A 20647-nucleotide genomic window follows, 5' to 3' on the forward strand; every position below is an offset into this window, starting at 1 on the left:
TTTTTATGTTAGATTTTCACTTCCACTTAAACCCCTGCTGTTTAACCCCTCTATTGAATTTTCTAGGTCAGTTATTACATTTTCAGCTCTATGGTTTCCATCTGGTACTTTTAAAATATTTTCTCTTTGTTGAAATTCTTGTTTTGTGCTTTGCTTTCCTGACCTCGGTGAGCATCTTTATGACCATTATTTTGAACTCTCTGTCGGGTAAATCACTTACCACTGTTTCATTAGGATCCGTTTCTGGAGATTTATCTTATTATTTGGTTTGGAACATTTTCCCTTGTTGATTCACTTTCCCTGATTCTCTGTGTTGGTTTCTACTCATTAGATAAAACAGGCAGCTCTCCCACCCAGTCTTCACAGACCGACCGTCTCGTTTAGGCAATGAACCTCACCAGTCAGTGCAGCCTAATCTCCTGGTGCCTCCCAAACCTTTGTGATTGTCCGAGCTGTCGTCTTTATTCCTAGTGGCTCCCAGTAGTTGAGGGTGTACCAAGACCCATCAGTGTCCCACAGAGGTCAGCACCTAGATGCAGGCTGATTAGAAGCAGACTCTCAGGCAACAGTTGGAAAAGTATGCAGTCAGACCCCTTCCAGGGAGAAACTGGGAGATGTGCATTTTTACCTGCTCCCTCAGTGTGAGACCAGGTATATATATAGCCACAGGGGTTTCTACTGTGTCCATTTAAAAACTGCTTCCTTGTTTGCTGTAGTCCTGTGGAACTCATGAACACAAGCCCCAAGCCCCATTGGCCTTCAGAGCTAGGTGATTTGGGCACCCATCCCTCAGATGGCATCCTTAAAAGTCAGGGTGCTAGACGTGTGGTACAAACTCAACACTCTGAGGGAAAAGCTGGGAGTTGGGAGTCCCTCCCGATTGTATGGTGCCGTGCCAGGTGTGAGGTTTTATTTCAAGAATGTGTCTCAGCCTTTCCTACCTGTTTTGATGTGGTTATTTTCTCAGTCACCCAATGTGTAGGTGTCACTCAGCTAGTTTCTGGATTTCTCTCAGAGAGAGTTGATCTGTTTTCTTCTGCACATTCAGTGTATCCGTGGGAGGAGGGGAATTCAGGAGCCTCCTATGTTGCCATCTTGGTCCAGAGTCCCTTCAACTGTTCTTTATATATCTAGAATATAAGACCCTTATCAGATGCATGATTTTCAAATATTTCCCCCATTTTGTGGGTTGTCTTTTCACTGCCTTTTTTTTTTTAATTTACAGTACTTTCTTTTTTATTTCGTTCATCACCTAAAATTTAAGCTCCATTTTATCCTGTGTTAATTTTTTTCTTTTTTTTTTTCAGGTGTGGATTTTTTTACAGCCCTACTGAGATATAATTGATATACAAAAACTGCACATATGTAGTGTATGCGATTTGATGAGTTTGGATCTTTACACTTTCCTGTTGGTGTCCTTTTAAACACAGAAGCTTTTAATTTTGATGAACTCCAATTTATCTATATTTTATAGGTTTACTTGTGCTTTTACGATCATATTTAAGAAACCATTGCCTAATCCAAGGTCACAAAGATTTGTACCTGTGTTTTCCTCTAAGAGTTTTGGGGTCCAAATTCATGCTATTGCATGCGGATATCCAATTGTCCCAGCACCATTTGTTGAAAAGACTATTCTCCCCTCATTGGATTGTCTTGGCACCCTTTTCAAAGAACATTTGACCACAAATGTGTGAGCTTACATTAGGATCCTCAGTTTTATTCCACTGATCCGTATGACTGTCCTTATACCATTACCACCCAGTCCTGATTACTATAGTTTGCAGCAAGTTTTGAAGTTGGGAAGTCTAAGTCCTCCTTTTTGCTCTTCTTTGGCAAGATTGTTTTGGCTATTCTGGGCCTCTTTTATTTCTATATGAATTTTAGGAATGGGTTGTCAGTTTCTGCAAACAGACAGCTGGGATTTTGATAAGGGTGGTGTTGAATCTGTAGATCAATCTGGGGAGTATTGCCATTTGAACAATATTAAGTCTTCCAAGCCACGAGCATGGGATATCTTTCCATTTATTTAGATCTTTAATTTCTTTCAATGACGGTTTGTAATTTTCAATGTACAGTCTTGCACTTTCTTGTATACATTTATTCTTAAGTATTTTTTTAAGCTATAATAGGTACTTGCATTTAAAAATACAAAATGCTTTCGAGGCAGTTGAATCTCAACTCAACCCCTTACTATAAGACCCTGGGTAAGTCCCTTCACCTCTCTGCCTCTAACAAGTTTCTCTTCTATTAAATGAAGACAATAATGTCTACCTCACAGTTCTGAGAGAAGGAGTAAATGAAATGACATGAATAAAGTGCCTAGCACAGTGTCTGGCACATAAAATGCTTTCTCCCTCTTTGCTCCCTTCATCTTATAAAACCTAAGACAATAAAGGCCTTTTGTTCAGAGGTGTGCCTTCATGGAGTCACTGTGGAAGATATGTCCACAGCCTTCTGTACACCCGAACATAAGCTGACCTCAGAGTTGGAGGCAGTAGGGGGTGTCCCCGCCCTTACTTAGCAACAAGACAGATATTTCTGTTGTTTCTCTGCAAAAGAAGAAAAGACATTAATATTTATTGACTGTGACTTTCACGTTCATAACCACATTTATTCAGCATAAACCTGTGAGATATGTTTCAGTATTTTCCATGTTTCAGATGAGGAGACAAGACTCTGAGTGGTGACGTGACTAGTTGAGGTCACACAATCACTAAGTAGCACTGCTGGGACCGGAACCTAGGCTGTCGGGCTCAGGCCCAAAGCCTTCTCCTTTGCTTTTGCCTGTGAGGGCTTCTCTGGCTTAATATCGTGACTCCAGGGGAGGGAAGCACTCCACTGAAACCCTTACCAGGACTTAGGCACTTCACTCTTGATTGGCGGAAGGCCATCCTTTGTGCCAGACCTCTGGGAGGAAAGCAGAGGCCCTTCAACCAAGGGTCCTCAGTAGTGGCATTCAGCAGATCTGGGTGCTAGGATGGGAAATAGACATCTTTGTTTTCCTTTACCTCTTACTGAAATTTAGCATTTCTTTAATTTAGGATATAGACAAAAACTTGTAGTTTGTCAGCAATACCTATAAATTTGTCACCAGTGGAAACTGCAGAGATTTCCACATTACCCTACAATAGTTATGGATATCACGAAATGTTGTTGGGGATTCCCTGGCGGTACAGTAGGTAGGGCTCCGCGCTTCCACTGCAGGGGACACAGGTTCAATCCCTGATCAGGGAACTAAGATCCTGCATGCCGTGTGGCCTGGACAAAAAAAAAGAAAGAAATGTTGTTTATGTTTCTGACTACTTGAAGATTAGAATAGTTACTGGACCTACTACTAGATCCTGTTATTTAATGCAGTAATAAAAAATCACATATATAGCTATATTCTAACTTTTTGCTTAATATTTCAATGACTATAATTGGTAAATGGATTTCCTTTAAACTCTTTACATCTCACCAGACAAAGTAGCCCACCTCCTGGTCTAAGAGGGTAAGTCCAAAGCAAGATCTCAAAGAACCCACTGACCTAATGTCAGAGAGCTGACCGTTGTTTTTCCAATAGAACATAGACCAGAGGGTGAACCTGTTTTCTTCCATCCTCTTTCCCCAGCAGAGGTCCGGCCCAGTGGGAGACCCATCAACACTGCCCGGGAGCCTCCGCTCACTCAAGCTTCAGGTAGGTATGCTCTAGATCTTTGGCTCAAGAAACTGGCATTGCTTCCTTCACCTACTTACCCAGAAACATGCACATGAGTTTCCGTGTACCCAATAGGAGGGTGTGAAAACAGTCTATAGAGCTGAACAGATTTCCCCACCCACCTCTCAACCCCAGGCAGACCTCAGGAGGAAGTGAGCTTGAAGGAAGCAGGAACTGCATCCGGAATTGAGAGCCAAAGCCTTCTAGAAACATGTCCAGAGCTTCAAGCTCTGGAGCCAACCCCTTCTGGCACAGGGCTGGCCAGTGTGTGGTCAGACACATATACCCAGGTCCTGCCTAGGGAGCTTGCTGGAAATGGTTACATTTTTAAGACAGGTATTGTGTCTTTCAAAGTGTGATGTCCAGACCTGGGCACACAACTGCAGGTATGGCCTGACCAATGCAAAATTATTCTAGACTATCATATCCTTTTTTGAACCTTATACTTTCATTTACTATATTAGCATGTGTGTTATACAAGAAAGAAAACTAGATTTGGCATCAAACTCAATTAAAGTTCCATTTTGGTCCCTGACCAGCTGTGTCCTTGGACAAAGAAACTTCACCTCTGGAGCTTCAGTTTACCTTTTGTTAAAATAAGGCTCATAATACTCTCCTTAGAAAATTATTATGAGGACAAATAACAATTTTGGTTGCTATCGTTTGCTTTTATGTGCCCAACATCACGTGACATACAATCATTTAGCCCCTGACGAGATAAGCAGGACAGCCCCATTCACAGAAGGACAGATGTGGCCTACACAGGTGAGAAAGTGGAGACTCTTGTATGTAATCAAACAACTGATAATTGACAGCCAAAATGAGACTCCGGATCTGCCTGACCCCATTAGTCCATGTTCCTATTTTATGACATTGGTTTTCTCTCCTCTCTTTTTCTCTTTCTCCATCTTTTCAACCCCTTCCCTCCTTTTATTTTCCCCTTTCTTCTAGTTCAATCCCCCGTCCCCTCATGTTCTCTTTTTTCTTTATCGACTTTCTCTCTCTCTCTCTTTCCCTCCACCCGTCCACTCTGAGACACAGAGCATCACAAGGAGGCCAGAACACTCCACCACCTCCTGCGTGTTTGATGTTGGGGAAAACAATCTCAGGGAGTGAACTGGGGTCAACCATCAGGTGGCCTCAGTTCCACCAGCACACGTGAAAGCCCCTCTCACATCTGTTTCTCAATTCCTCTAGTTCCTGGGGATGTTTTTGCAAAGAATTCCCTATGGAAAGGGACCTATGAGTACCAGGGGAAGAAGCAGCCAGCCATGCTCAGAGTGACCAGTTTCCAGGTCATCAACAGCAAGGTCAACGCCACCATGATTGACCACAGTGGCGTGGAGCTGCACTTGGCTGGTAAGGGGCAGGCCAGCTCTGGGAAAGCCTGTGGATGGTGTGGGCGATGGGTACATGCTCTTCACAAGAACGAGTCTACTGTCACTTCCTTGTACTGTCTTGCAGGGCTAGTCTGGTAGGCAGGGGAAGAGGAAGTGTCTATTCATCTTTGTTTACATGATAAAAGCACCACAGACTAAAGGGAAATGGTTAGATGACAAACATCAATAAATTGAACATACAAAGAACTCTTACAAATCAAGGAAAAGGAGACGTATATCCCTAAAAACTGAACCAAGAATAGGGGCAGAGAACTCCCAGAAGCCAAAGTACAGACAGTTAATAAACAAATGGAAAAACATTTTTCGCAATAATCAAAAAACAGTAAACATAAAATGTCACTTTCCACTTATCCCACTAAGAGTTTATTAAGCAGTAAACTCTGTTGCTAGCCCAGTGAAGGTACTAATGCAGTGCTGGTCAAAGTATAAAATAGTACAGTTCTAGAAAATAATTTGGCAGCTTGTATCAAGAGCCGTGAAAGTGACTGGCCCCATTAATTACACTTCTACGAAGTTTTATCATAAGAAATAGTTATAGAGGGAATCAAACATTTACCAATAAAGAATGTTCACATTACAGGGCTATTTCCATAACATAAAACCTGGGAATAGAAAATTGTCTCAAAAGAAATGGATATATTAATTATAGTATGTCTGCCGGATAAAATATGCCAGTTTGGGAGAAAATACACCTACTACAATGCATTTAAAACGGGACTCCAGTTTTTGAAGGAAAAAATTATATTCATAAGAAAGAAAATTGAAAGTAATTACACCAAAATATTAACAGTGGTTATTTCTCAGAAGTGAGATCAGGAGTGAATTTTCTTTCTTCGTGCATCTCTACATTTTCCAAAATTTCCCCAATTTTCAAATTTTCTATAATCAGAAAAGCTGAATATCTTAGAAAGCAAGTGTTTATTCGAATAGATGGGTAGAACGATGGATGCCTGAGTGAATGACTGTACACGTGAATACACAACCCCACGTGCAGTCACAGCCACTCATTCATGCACACACACACAGAGCTAACGTTCATATTCACTCAGTTGCTCTAAGCCATAGTCCTAAACACATTCACACACTCCCATATACATGCCCTCATGTATTCCTGTACCCACTGAGTTGTAAACACACCCACGCATTAGCTGACCCCGTAACATATACAAAATCCAATTCCCTTTATTCTCACACATGCATGTATAAACAGGAGCACAACCACAGGTCAGTAATCCAGTTGATTTTAAAACACATATGCACATTCTTGGGTGTCCTCACATTCAGCCTGCACAAACTCACAGGACACGCTACACTTACCTAACGCCAGTTATACATGGGATGTAGACACCAACACCTACACATGAACTCCCACTCAGACACTCACACCCACATACCCCCAGACTTGGGTTTTGAAATCTTCCTGGATCTTTCAAGTGTACCCTCTGAACTTTCTTTTCCCAGGAATTTACAAGAAAGAAGATTCCCATCTCCTCCTCCAAGTTTACCAGGTTACAGGGCCTGTGGAGGTCTTTGTGAATAAGTTCAAAGGTGATCACTGGGCCTTAGATGGGCATGTAAGTTCAGCAAAACCTCACTCGGTCCTTGACCTCCCTGTGCCCTTGCCCCATCCCTGATTCCCAGATCACTAGTAGGGAGGACGAGGGGAGAAGTTGGTGGAAACTCTTCGGATCAACATGGAAACTTGGGAGGACGGTTTCTTTGGGGCCAGGACTGGGAGCAAGGGAGTCCTCATCTGCTAGTGAAGTGGGCACAGGAAAACATAGCAAGGGCCAGGAGGCTGAGAGTCTAAAGGTCAGTGCATCTGAGCGAGATGGAGTAGGTTCTGATGTGTAAGTAGGAAGCAAGAGATTGGAGGCTGGCAGTACATGAGTAAATTCAAGCAGGTCACGATGTGGTGGTGGGAGCTGGGAGAAGGTGGTGAGTCCCAGATGCACACTGAGCATCTTCTCGTGTTTGAGGATGCCTGTTGTGGGTGATTTAGCACAGCTTGAGACACCAGCAGCTGGGGGAAAGGAGACAACTCTCTTGCATCCTCTTGTGGGAAAGACTTGTTCCATGCAAGGGCATTCTTCGGGTGGATGTTCTGCAGTGATTCTCCTTTGCCCATACCTTCCAATCTCACAGGCAGGGGAGTGGAGCAGTCATCTGTCACATCCTCAGCTTCCCTGTCTTGGATTATTGAAGCTAGAAGCGGAGGGGTGGGAAGGAGGAAGAGGTCATGGGGCCAGAGGAGCAGAGAGCTGAGGGGTCAAGGTGGATCCTCACGGACAAAACTGGCTGGTAGAGGGCTGTGGGTTGAGTGACTTTGCTGATAATCACATGAGAAGCAAGTGACTTCTCCAGGGGCTGGTACGTGGGTTAGTTCCTCGGGATTCTTGAGAGTATTCTGCGGATCCCCTTGTGTATCCTGGTCCTGGCTGGCATCAACAGTATTAGTCCAAAAGCTGTGCCAGGACAACAGACTCCATTGTGCCGGGAGGATGGCCAGAGGGGAGAGAACAAGGGTAAAGTTGGGAGCTTGGAGTGTGGGCCAAGGGCTACGTGTAAATGGCGCTCTGGAGGGCCAGGAACAGCCGGAAGGGCTGCCTGGGACTACAGCCAGCAATCGGGCCCACTTCTCTGTCACCCAGGGTGTGTTTGGGGGGACAGCAGGGGGGGGTCAGCCTAGAGCACGACAGACAGAGGGCTGCACCTGGGGATGGAGCATGAGTCAGAAGGAACCCTGGTAGCAGAAGCATCCTCAAAGCAAGCACGCCCTCGGCCGAGCAGTCCCCAGCCCACAAGTTTGCGTGTCTGTGTCTGGTACATGAGCATCACAGAGGCAAGTACAGAGACAGCCAGGAGGAGTTATGTCCCCAACTACCCGCCCCCAAATTAATAGCTATTGGAACTGGGACGAACTTTCCAAAGTACATTCAATCTGCTAGATACGTTTTAATCATGGTTTGGTTTGCTCCGCGGTGCTCTAAAACTCAGTTTTTCATCACAATAATAATCGCTAACATTTACTTAGGGCCTATTAAGTGTTCTAAGTGCTTTACCTATATTCGCTCATATAAAGCTTCAGAGCAACCCTATGACATAAGTACTGTTTTTGTTCCCGTTTTAAAATGAGGAACTGAGGCACCGACAGATTAAGTGATTCGACCAGTAGAAACAAAAATGTCTCCCTCCCTCCTACCAGCAGTTGGAGCCCCTGCCCTATCCCCAGCACCTCGCCATTGCCTGGAGGTGGGCAGAGAGCCGATGTCAGTGGAGATGACAGGCAGGCTGTGGGCACTGTGTGCCTGTGGGCGTGTCTCCGGCCTGGCTGGCCGGACCTCTAGCTCCCTCCGGCGTGCCTCCCATCTCACTCTGTCTGCTCCCTCCCTCACAGGTCTCCCCAGAGTTCTCCGGAGGCACCTTCATTTACCAAGGCGCTGTCAAGGGCCAAGGCTTTGGGCAGTTCGGCTTTCAAAGACTTGGTAACTAGCATTTGTCCCTGGAGTGTATGCTTGGGCAGGTGGCAGAAAAACTTGTATGTTGGCATGGAGGGCAGGGGGTTGGTGACGTTCAGCAATCCAAGAGGGGCTCTTAGCCTCTTTTGGATCAGGGACGCCTTTGAGATTTTGATAAAAGCTGTGTAATATCTCCCCAGAAGGAAGCGCAATACATAATACCCTCAACTTTTGCCAAACAATTTCATGCTCAGCCCTGGAGTTGAAAGCCCCCAGCTTAAGGGACATTGGGTCTCAGATGCGTCCCACAATACTATCTGGCCAGCCCTCAGGCATCCCCGGGACCCCCTGAGCATTACGACGTGGGGCTCTCAGGGCAGTCTCAGTCCCGGAACGGTGGTATTGCTGTCCTCATTTTACAGATGGGAAAACCAAGCATCAAGGAGGCTTGCTTCCCTAGTTCCTCCCCAGCATCTTTACCCTGGACCAAGCATCCGCAGTGTCAGGCATCCTCACTCCGGAGACTGGCCTTGACTCAGAGCCTCTAATGTGGGGAGGGGTCCTGGCTTCTGGGAAGCAGTTCAGGGGGAGACAGGAGGCAGGCCCGGGTGCTTGATGGGCAGCTCAATACACCCCGGGTGCTGACTGCCCTGTGCCCCGGGACCCCCTGTCTACCAAGGCAGTGCACTGCGTTTTCTCCCAGCTCTGACCTTCAGAAAGCTCCTCCTTGGCGTAAGCAGAAACCTGCTTCCCACTCCGCCCTGCTCCTGCCCTGGAGTTATTCCTAGCTCTATCCTCTTAGCTGCCTGGAGTAAAAGCACTCCCTCTTCCACACAGCGGCCCTTCAAAGACTTGAAGGGCATTTCCCTGGCCCCTTACACACCAGAGAGACCTCAGGAAACCGAGTTCTTCTTCTGGCTTCACGGCTGACTGCCGGTGTGCCGGCGGAGCCTCACCCCCTCGGTTCACTGACAGGGGCAGAGGCTCTCACCGTGGTCTTCTGAGCGCTCCCAGTCTGGGGCGAGGGGGGAGGGGGGGAGGAGGGGAGACCCTCGGAGGCCGGAGCTTCAGCACCGCTGCCACGCCCTCCAGAGCAGGTCCACCTTCACGTGCTTTATATTTTGGCTGCCTTGTAAGGTTTCATGGGATAAAATTTCTATGGCCGAAAGAAGTTTGGAAGCTTCTAAAGGGCTGATCTCTTTTAAGATTTTATTCTGGGACACGGTTTCAGGTTCTCCCGCAGACTGGCTTCCCCAGGCCTGACCAGCTCTTGTGGACTGACCACCCTTCTCCAGGGAGGATGGCACAGTGCATGGGGGAGGCAGCTGGGGGGCCCCGACCAGCACGCCAAGCCCCACCACGGTGGCCGCTGTGTCTGTGACCTGAGGTTTCTGCTCTGGGATTTTGCAGACCTCAGGCTGCTGGAATCAGACCCCGAGTCCATCGGCCGCCACTTTGCTTCCAACAGCAGCTCGGTGGCGGCCGCGATCCTGGTGCCGTTCATCGCGCTGATCATCGCGGGCTTTGTGCTCTATCTCTACAAGCACAGGTACGGGGAAGGGACAGGAGGGTCGCACGACGGGTGCCAGGCCCTCTCCCTTTCCCTGACCCACCCAGAGCCCTCCTGGCTCAGGCGAGCTGTGACCTTCTGAAGGGAACACAGAGCCTCCCTCTCCTCTTAGGGCCCCGAGTCTCCTCTCTTGACGTTTTGGTCACGCTCTCTCTCATTCCCAGGAGAAGACCCAAAGTTCCGTTCAACGGCTACGCTGGCCACGAGAACACCAATGTGCGGGCCACGTTTGAGAACCCGATGTACGACCGCAACATCCAGCCCACAGACATCATGGCCACCGAGGCGGAGCTCACAGTCAGCACCGTGTGTACAGCGGTATAGCCTCCAGGCCAGGCTGCCTTCGTCACCGCCACTGAGAGCCCCACCTCCGGCAGCTGGTGAGACACACACCCCTACAGACACGTCCAGTGTGACAGGGACTGAGTGCCCAGTGCTGCCCTGTGCTGGCCACTGAGGCAGACACCTCCGTACACCTGGGTCGGAGACTGTTGTCACCCTTTTTACAGATGGGAAAACTGAGGCACAGAGAAAGGAATTAACTTGGCCAAGATCACACAGCTAATAAGAAGCAGGATCAGAATCCAATCCCAGGCAGGCAGCTCCAGAGGCTGTGCTCTTAGCCACTAGGCTCAGCAAGATATCCAAGTAGGTGTATTAGTCAGAACTCTCCAGAGAGAGAGAGATACATATATATACACAATATATGCATACATATATATATGTACATATATATATAAACTCTCTAGAGAGATATATGTACATATTGTGTGTATGTTTGTATTGTATATACAGATATAGAGAAAGAGAGATTTATTTTAAGGAATTAGCTCAGAGGATTGTGAGGCTGGCAAGTCTGGAGTCCACAGGGCAGGCCTGCAGGCTGGAAATTCCATCAGGAGCTGAGGTTGTAATCTGGAGCCCGAAGGCTTTCTGGAGGTGAATTCCTTCCTCTCAAGGGGGACCTCAATCCTTTCTCTTAAGGCCTTCCACTAATTGGTGAGGCCCACCTACATTATGGAGAGTAATCTGCTTTATTCAGAGTCTACTGATTTAAATGTTAATCACATCTAAAAAATTCCTTCACTGCAACATCTAGACTGGTGTTTGACCAAACAACTAGGCACCAGAGCCTAGGCAGTTGACATATAAAACTATCCATCACCTAGAGCGTAATAGATGGGCAGTTGCAATCCCTGGCATTGGGCAAGACAGGAGGGCCCCCCGTTACACAGACAGAGGGGTAGATGCACACGGAGGCTCCCATGGGTCCACTGGACACCCTCTCTCACACACACACACACACAGGCCTGCCAGGAGGAGCTGACAAGTCTAGAAGGCACGGCCACTCCCCACTGTGTCCTTCCTCACTGATAGCCCTCCTTCTGGGGCCTGGGAACCTGCAGGAGCTGTCCCCACAAGGTGTGCAAGCCACACCCTTCTGAGAACCATATCGTCTCCCGCACACCCCACTTTCTGGGGAATGCAGGTGCCCTCTCTCAGGTGTCTCCCGGACCTTAGTGAGCCCGACTCTGGGGAGAAGCATCCCAGTGCCCAGAGAGGTGGGGTTCCAACAGGGCAAGGGAGTCATCAGCCAGACCCTAAGCAGGGACAGCTCTCCTTCCATGCTCCTGTCTGTGGCAGCGCATGCGATGGGCAGTCCCGGCCCGATACGCATGCAGCTCCTGGAGGGAGCAGGCTGTGTGAGGGGTGGGCTGGCGGGAAATGCGGGACCGGTAAATGCCAGGAGAGAGAAAGGGATTGTAAAACCACTAACCAGCACTGACTGCCCGGTCCCTGGCATGGGTTGCTTCCTTTCATCCTCACAACAACTCCAGGAGGATTTTCACCACTTCAGCCTGAGTCTCAGACCATATGCCCAGTCAGTGCTGCAGCCCTCAAACATCCCAGCTTTAAGCACTCTGCCAGGCTGCCCCCCCATCCTCCCCTCCCCTCCCCTCTTTGGGTCCACTTTTTTTCTCTAGATCATCTCTCTTGCATAACTCTAAGCTTAAAATGGTAGGTACTAAGATAATTTATACATAAAGAAATAAAAATTATCTTCAGAATATATAAAGGCAGCTATTGAATACAAATAAGTAATTGATTGAGTTTTTCTGCACCAAAAACAAATACTTAAAGAAGGAGGAGAAATTCTTCCTGTGGGGTCATTTTAACATGTCCAAATTAGTTCTGAGGTTTCACCTTTCTGCTCCATCTTTACTTTTTCCTACTCATACAAATAGAAAGCAAAAAGAAGAATCCCCTCTGATGACACAAATCAGGCCTTACAGGTGATCTGTAGTGACTCTAAACTTTGAGCTGCAGAATTATTGAACAGTAAAGGAAAGAAACAAGAATGTCCCAAGACCTGCACACACACCCTCACTGCCACTCCGCATCTGGGGCTCCGCTGGGTCCCAGGTGCCTGTGTGCACGAGGTTTCACCTCTGGGTCACCTGGGGTTGGTTGCTTCAGGTCTAGGCAGCCCTCGCACTGCCCCTCGCCAGCATCCAAGGCCTCGAGCATCCCGCCCAGCACACAGCTCTCCGCGAAGGCCCCTGCTCACTTCCGGCCCTCCCGGAGCTGGAGCAGAGAAGGTGTTGCTTGGCTTAGGAAGGCGATGAATGAAAAACCACCCTGAATAGACGCACATACATTTAAAATGAGTGACAAGGTGATAAATCCAAATGATGCCTCACAAGAATGGCTGAAATTCAAATAAACCCCACACGGGGAAGTCATCGAGGCCTGCGGGGTCAGCAAGTAGAGAGCAAGGGGCAGGGCTGTGTTATGACTTTCATGGACCCTTTCCTCTGTTTAAAATTAAAAATGGTACTTTACAACTATGTTGTTATAAAGATGAATATAATCCAGGCTGGATTCATTATTACATGGCCATTATTATTATATTCACTTTTTTCCTTCTGATTTTGAAAGAAACTAAAAACACTTTCCTGGGCCCCTAAAAGTGTAGCAGCCCCTAGACGCCGGGGCTCCTGTGGCTGACAGGTAAGTTGGCCTTCCCCGGGGGAAGAAAATGACACGAGGAAAATATATATTCTTCTGTGTATATTTCCTACCTACACCTCCACCCTTAGTTCGGGAGGATTAAAACGCAAAGGGAAAGATCACGGCAACTGCTTTCCTTTCATTCTTTCCCCTTATTCCTTCCTCGCTTTGCCTCTTTCCTCTCGCCTTCTTCTGCTCCCACCCCTCACCCACTGCCCCTGTTGTTTTACAAACTCTGGTGTGATCCGTTTGTTCCCAGTTCTCCAGGGGACAGGAAGTAAGCTCCCCTGGCACAGTGCCCAGTGCCCATCTTCGTCTGTCTCTCCGCCCGTGTCTGCTACTACTGGGACTTGGGCCCTTGCCCTGCCACCATCCACCCCCATCACCCTGGAGAGGACACCCACCCCGCCCCGACTCGGGGCCCTAAAGGAAGAGGGGCTGGCTGCCATCAGAGGAAGGACATTATGGATTGAAAACAGCAAAGGATTTTGTGGGTGTGCACGTGTGTGTGTGGGCCTGAACACACACAAACACACACCTCTCCTTCAGTTGAGTCCTACAGAAGAGACCACAGAAGCTTAAAAAAGCGAAATGTGTGTGAAAGATGCCCCATGCCCTGCTCCCCACAAACACAGAGAAGAGGTAAAGAAGACGCAGTGGATGTGTTAGTAGATGCATCCCATGGCGGTCGGTACGCAGAGACCAGCCATCTGCAAGTGGACGGTCCCAGCTGCAGAACAACAGCAAGGATAACCCCAAGGGCCGAAAACAATCTTAAGAAATCGTTTGGAAATCAGTTTCTATTTTTTCTAACATAATTTTACTGAACTCTAAACCCAGTGAATTTAAAAAGTCCTCCTAGGGCTTCCCTGGTGGCGCAGTGGTTGAGAGTCCACCTGCCGATGCGGGGGACACGGGTTCGTGCCCCGGTCTGGGAAGATCCCACATGCCACGGAGTGGCTGGGCCCGTGAGCCATGGCCGCTGAGCCTGCGCGTCCGGAGCCTGTGCTCTGCAACGGGAGAGGCCACAACAGTGAGAGGCCCGCGTACCGCAAAATAAAATAAAATAAAATAAAAAGTCCTCCTTGGTTGAAAGCAACACTGAAGAAGTAGGGCACATCAGGGGAGGTAAGGGCAGGAAGCTGGCCTTGAGCCCAAGGTCAAGTCTTGCTGTTAACTGACAAAAAGAAGAGAAACAGGTATGTGGCCCAGCGACACCAAGTCTGCAGGCATCGGAGAGGTGCTGGAAGGGACAGGACAGCAAGACAACCCCAGGGTCCAAAAATAATGGCTACCGTGGACTGAGTTTCTCCTCTGTGCCTGACACTTTAGGTGGTTCATTTCTAAACCTTACAGCAACCCCAGAACATAGGAAATAGTATTCCATATGGATGAGAAGGCAGAAAGGTGAAGAGATGGAAGCCACACAGTTAGGAAGTGTGGGTCTGACTCCAAAGTCCACTACACCAGCTGCAATCTGGGTCTAGAAGGGGGAGGAGTAGGTGAATCTCTAAGTAGGACTGTGGCCAAGGCTGGTGGGCCAGGCAGGGGACCCATGTATCCTATCTGGGTCCTGTTCTCTCCACCCTGGCAGCATCAGGACAAGGACCCGTTATCCCAGGCTTCCTGGAGCTGGTGCTGGTCCCTTGGCTCCCAGCAGCCCCTCGCCATAGCAGACAGAGGCCTAGGAACTTCTGAATCAAAAGAATGGAGTGAATAAAGCATATTCTCTCCAGCTTCTTGCAAGTAGGTTTGATTAATTTAGAGTTTCATCATGCTTGGGTCATTGATGAATTCCATTTAAGTATTGCTGAGAAGCTAATGAGTTTGGGAATCAAACTGTGACATTTAGAGCCCCTTTCTCTGTCCTCGGGAAGGTCCCCGTGGGCTTAAGCCCCTGTGCATGTGTGACATGCTGGCCTCAGATGTTCAGATCACATATTGGAATGAGAGATAGAAACATACAGGAGTGGAGTGGCAGGGACACCTCGTTTGTAAGCAGATTCTGAGTTGAAAGCATGAGATCTGACTCATGTGAAGATGGACTGAAGTGAGAGTGTCAATTTCCAGCAGATGCAACTGGCAATGGCAGGAGCCCAGCTTCCCACACCTTCTCTGGGTCACAGCATCCCTGGAAGCAAATGCAGGAAGCTCATTGGCTGCTCCCTTCCCACTTCTTACACTCCTCTGAGACCAACCAGTGGACTCCTCCTCCAGCCCTGCCTCCACCCCCCTCCCCTTGTGAAGTCCCAGGAGATGCCCAAGGAGCACGTGCTGGTGCGGCGCCCAGCACTCTGCTGTGCATTACCCTTTCCCACCTCTGGCATTTTCTCTCCACCTCCAGAGGCTTGGAAGCGACCAGGGCAAACTAGGCCCTTCACCCACCATTCACACCATATACCCGCTGCCATCCCATGAGGCTAAAAAAAAAACAAAAAAACAAACAAACAAAAAAAAACAGTAAAACAAAAACAACAAAAAAATCTTTTGTACAGAGATATATTTTTATTATACAAAGTTTGTACAGTACCAAAAAAGAAAGAAAAACAAGGTGTAAATTTTTTTCATTATTGTAGGTAAATGGTAGTGAAAGCCTTTTTGTAAATGTAATAAAATGTATAAATATGGTTTTCAGAAAACATCAAGTGCTGTAAATATGTAATCTACACACCTCCTTGGCTTGTCTGCAGTATATACATTTAATTTATCTGTCTCTGTATATGAGGCTTCCCCCTGGGGTCCTGCATTATGGTACTTTCCTGAATTTGAAAGCAATTTTAAAATTTTTGAATTCAAATAAAATATAAATTTTGCATTGGTTTTCTTACCTTTTTTATGGCCTTTTTCATGGCTAGGGGCAAGTGTTTGTTGGGGAAGGGGAGGAAAGATATTTGGGACTAAAAGTCAAGTGGAAATGTGGAAATCCCTTTCTTAAATGGCTTTGTGTTGCCTCCAGTACATGTTGGGAACTCCCAGCAAAAGTGATAGTGGAGGCACCATATGCAAAAATTAACTCAAAATGGATCAAATTCCTAAACAAAAGACCTAAAACTATAAAATGTTTACAAGAAAACATGGGAAAGCTTTGTAACTTTAGACTTGGCAATGATTTCGTAAAATAGATGAATTGGGCTTCATAAAAATTTAAAACCTCTGTACATTAAAGGACACAACAGAGTGAAAAGGCAACCTATGGAGCAGGAGAAAATATTTGCAAATCATATATCTGATAAGGGATTAATATCCAGAATATATAAAGAGTTCCTACTACTCAACAATGAAAACAAACAAATAACCTGATTTAAAAATGGGCAAGTGGGGGCTTCCCTGGTGGCGCAGTGGTTGAGAGTCCGCCTGCCGATGCAGGGGACATGGGTTCGTGCCCTGGTCCGGGAAGAGCCCACATGCCGTGGAGCGGCTAGGACCGTGAGCCATGGCCGCTGAGCCTGCGCGTCTGGAGCCTGTGCTCCACAACGGGAGAGGCCACAACAGTGAGAGGCCCACGTACCGCAAAAAAAAAAAAAATGGGCAAGTGACTTGAACAGACATTTCTCCAAAGAAGATATAAAATGGCCAACAAGCACCTGAGAAGATGCTCAACATCACTAATCATTAGGGAAATGCAAATCAGAACCTCAGTGAGAGCCACCTAACATCCATTAGGATAACTACTATAAAAAACATGAAAAAAAACAAAACAAAATAACAGGTGTTGGTAAGGATGTAGGGAAGACAAGGTGTAAATTTTTTTCATTATTGTAGGTAAATGGTAGTGAAAGCCTTTTTGTAAATGTAATAAAATGTATAAATATGGTTTTCAGAAAACATCAAGTGCTGTAAATATGTAATCTACACACCTCCTTGGCTTGTCTGCAGTATATACATTTAATTTATCTGTCTCTGTATATGAGGCTTCCCCCTGGGGTCCTGCATTATGGTACTTTCCTGAATTTGAAAGCAATTTTAAAATTTTTGAATTCAAATAAAATATAAATTTTGCATTGGTTTTCTTACCTTTTTTATGGCCTTTTTCATGGCTAGGGGCAAGTGTTTGTTGGGGAAGGGGAGGAAAGATATTTGGGACTAAAAGTCAAGTGGAAATGTGGAAATCCCTTTCTTAAATGGCTTTGTGTTGCCTCCAGTACATGTTGGGAACTCCCAGCAAAAGTGATAGTGGAGGCACCATATGCAAAAATTAACTCAAAATGGATCAAATTCCTAAACAAAAGACCTAAAACTATAAAATGTTTACAAGAAAACATGGGAAAGCTTTGTAACTTTAGACTTGGCAATGATTTCGTAAAATAGATGAATTGGGCTTCATAAAAATTTAAAACCTCTGTACATTAAAGGACACAACAGAGTGAAAAGGCAACCTATGGAGCAGGAGAAAATATTTGCAAATCATATATCTGATAAGGGATTAATATCCAGAATATATAAAGAGTTCCTACTACTCAACAATGAAAACAAACAAATAACCTGATTTAAAAATGGGCAAGTGGGGGCTTCCCTGGTGGCGCAGTGGTTGAGAGTCCGCCTGCCGATGCAGGGGACATGGGTTCGTGCCCTGGTCCGGGAAGAGCCCACATGCCGTGGAGCGGCTAGGACCGTGAGCCATGGCCGCTGAGCCTGCGCGTCTGGAGCCTGTGCTCCACAACGGGAGAGGCCACAACAGTGAGAGGCCCACGTACCGCAAAAAAAAAAAAAATGGGCAAGTGACTTGAACAGACATTTCTCCAAAGAAGATATAAAATGGCCAACAAGCACCTGAGAAGATGCTCAACATCACTAATCATTAGGGAAATGCAAATCAGAACCTCAGTGAGAGCCACCTAACATCCATTAGGATAACTACTATAAAAAACATGAAAAAAAACAAAACAAAATAACAGGTGTTGGTAAGGATGTAGGGAAATTGGAATCCTTGTGCACTGTTGCTGGGAATGTAAAATGATGCAGCCAGTATGGAAAACAGTGTGGAGGTTCCTCAAAAAATTGAAAATAGAACCACCATATGATCCAGCAATTCCACTTCTGTATATCCAAAGAAAATGAAATCACTCTCTCGAAGAGATATCTGTTCTCCCATGTTCATTGCAGCATTATTCACAATAACCAAGGTATGGAAATAACTTGTGTCCATCAATGGATGAACGGATAAAGAAAATGTGTATGTGTATATATACATGTATATATAATGTATGTGTGTGTATATATACACACAATGGCATAAATAATAATAAATAATTTTTTAACTATAGTGATGCCCAGGTCGGCTCAGGACAGAATCCTGGGGACAAAGAAGGTGCTCCCCTTCAGGATGGGGTCTGGCCTGAACTGAGGAGGTCAGGGTCTAAGGACTGCAGTCTAAATGGCAGGTGGCTTAAGCAGAAGGAATCTATAGCAGAAAAAGGCCAAATCAGGAGGGTCATCCAGGAGCAAAGTCCGCTAAAGGAGAGGTGAGGAAGGGAAGGAAAGACTGGCAGGAACTAGGAGTCTCCTTCTCTAAATGCATATTTATATTAGAAGTCATCATTTTCATGGAAATTTCATCCAGACTACCTTCAGGTTCCCAACTCCCACTATCCTTCACTTTTGCACTGCATCCTGGATCCCATTGTCCCCCAGTCACCTCAGTAACCTGATTTATATGGACGTTCCCAGTTTTAAAAATCGCATTTCATCTGGGACATAATGTCTTGTACTTATCTCCTGGCCACAGAGAACCATCTGTGTAGACCCAGCCCTCCCATCAGGGATGTCAGTACCTTGGCTGGGATTCAAGGTCAGGAATTGGACTGTTGTAAAACACAGGCAACTGGTGGATTAGGAGCTGGGAGGGCAAAGTAGCAAGTGTTAAATCTAAGTTCCAAATATAAATTCACCCAGCATAGAAACACTTTATAATAAATTGCATACAATTTCTAGACACCCCTGAGAGTGAGGAACACTCCCAAACATTATGCTAGGACAGGCTTTCATAAGCCTAAGGACACAGAGGGACAGTGCCTGTGAGACAGTGCCAGTAAGATCACCCAACACCAAAAGAAGAGCGTGCCTTTGAACTAAGAAATCAAATAAGAACCCAAATTACTCCATCCCTCATCCCAATAGGATCACCTGTTATTCCTGGTCTAGGAAAATCCTCTACATTTATTTTATCACGGACAGAAAAGGGGCACTCAACATACCTACAATGTTTCTATAAGAACAAAACAGAAAATAAGTAGTAAAACGTTTTAGCTAATGAAAATACTCCCTTAAGAAATAAAGGACAAGAATCATTTTTAAAAGCATTCCAACATGAATTAAGCATAATTAAACAGGCAATTGCAAATATCACAGTGCAACACAAATAAGTTAAAAAACTCAAACTACAGATGGACATATAACAGGAAGAAGTAAAATGAGAGCTTACCAAAAAAAGCAATAGCTTAGAAGTGAAGACCAACCTGCAAAGTGTCCTAGAGACAATAGACACAGAAAGAAAGTATAGTAAAGACATACAGAAAGAAAATTAAAGCACTTAAGAAAATAAAAATCAAATAAAGAAGTAAAGAGGATGAGGGATAAATTAGGAGTTTGGGATTAACATATACACACCACTATATATAAAATAGATAATCAACAAGGACCTACTGTATAGCACAGGGAACTCTATTCAATATTCTGTAATAACCTATATGGGAAAAGAATCTGAAAAGGAATGGATATATATATGGATATGGATAACTGAATCACTTTGCTGTACACTTGAAACTAACACAATGTTGGAAATCAACTATACTCCAATATAAAATAAAAATTAGATTTAAAAAAATAAAAATAAAATAAAAGGATAAGCATGGAAGACAAACAAAGATAAAGTAATTTATGTGCAATAGGAGTCCCTGAAGAAGGAAATGTAAATAAATGGAACAGAATTGATATTTATAGCACTCTAAGAAAAACTTCTAGAACTAAAAATCTTTAACCTATATATTGAAAGTCCCACCATGTTCCAGGGGAAGTTATCCTGGAATAGCCAACTCTGAGACATATCCCAGTAAAACTCTATTTTAAAGAAAAAGAAAACATTCTCTAGGCCTCCAGGTTAAAAATTAAGTCAGTTGCAAGGAAAGAAAATCAAGTTGTCACCAGATTTCTTAATAGCAACACACAAAGTGAAACGAGTAAAGCAACATTTTCAACAAACTGAAGGAAAGAAAGTATAAGCCAAGGTTTGTATATACAGCGATTATTAAGCATCAAGACTAGGAAATACAGTATTAAAACTTCAAGAACTAAGAAATATTTTACCTAAGAGCCCTTCTCAAAACTCTAATGGGAGGGGGCTTCCCTGGTGGCGCAGTGGTTGAGAGTCCGCCTGCCGATGCAGGGGACACGGGTTCGTGCCCCGGTCCGGGAAGATCCCACATGCCGCGGAGCGGCTGGGCCCGTGAGCCATGGCCGCTGAGCCTGCGCGTCCGGAGCCTGTGCTCCGCAACGGGAGAGGCCACAACAGTGA

The 20647-nt window shown here is 45.7% G+C and overlaps 1 protein-coding gene across 1 annotated transcript in view; it reads left to right on the forward strand.

Annotated features, from left to right (window-relative positions):
• Positions 1–10482, forward strand: part of CSMD2 (CUB and Sushi multiple domains 2) — a 641557-nt gene extending 631075 nt beyond the window's left edge. The window contains exons 67-72 of the mRNA XM_024765304.1: positions 3611–3676; positions 4895–5056; positions 6559–6671; positions 8495–8582; positions 9966–10104; positions 10290–10482. Of these exons, the coding sequence (XP_024621072.1) occupies positions 3611–3676; positions 4895–5056; positions 6559–6671; positions 8495–8582; positions 9966–10104; positions 10290–10449 (728 nt within the window). The 3' untranslated portion in view covers positions 10450–10482. The remainder of the gene's footprint in view (positions 1–3610; positions 3677–4894; positions 5057–6558; positions 6672–8494; positions 8583–9965; positions 10105–10289) is intronic.
• The last annotated feature ends 10165 nt before the right edge of the window (positions 10483–20647 follow it).

Source organism: Neophocaena asiaeorientalis, unplaced genomic scaffold (genome assembly GCF_003031525.2).
Source record: "Neophocaena asiaeorientalis asiaeorientalis breed wild unplaced genomic scaffold, Neophocaena_asiaeorientalis_V1.1 scaffold409, whole genome shotgun sequence".
Lineage (NCBI taxonomy): Eukaryota > Metazoa > Chordata > Mammalia > Artiodactyla > Phocoenidae > Neophocaena > Neophocaena asiaeorientalis.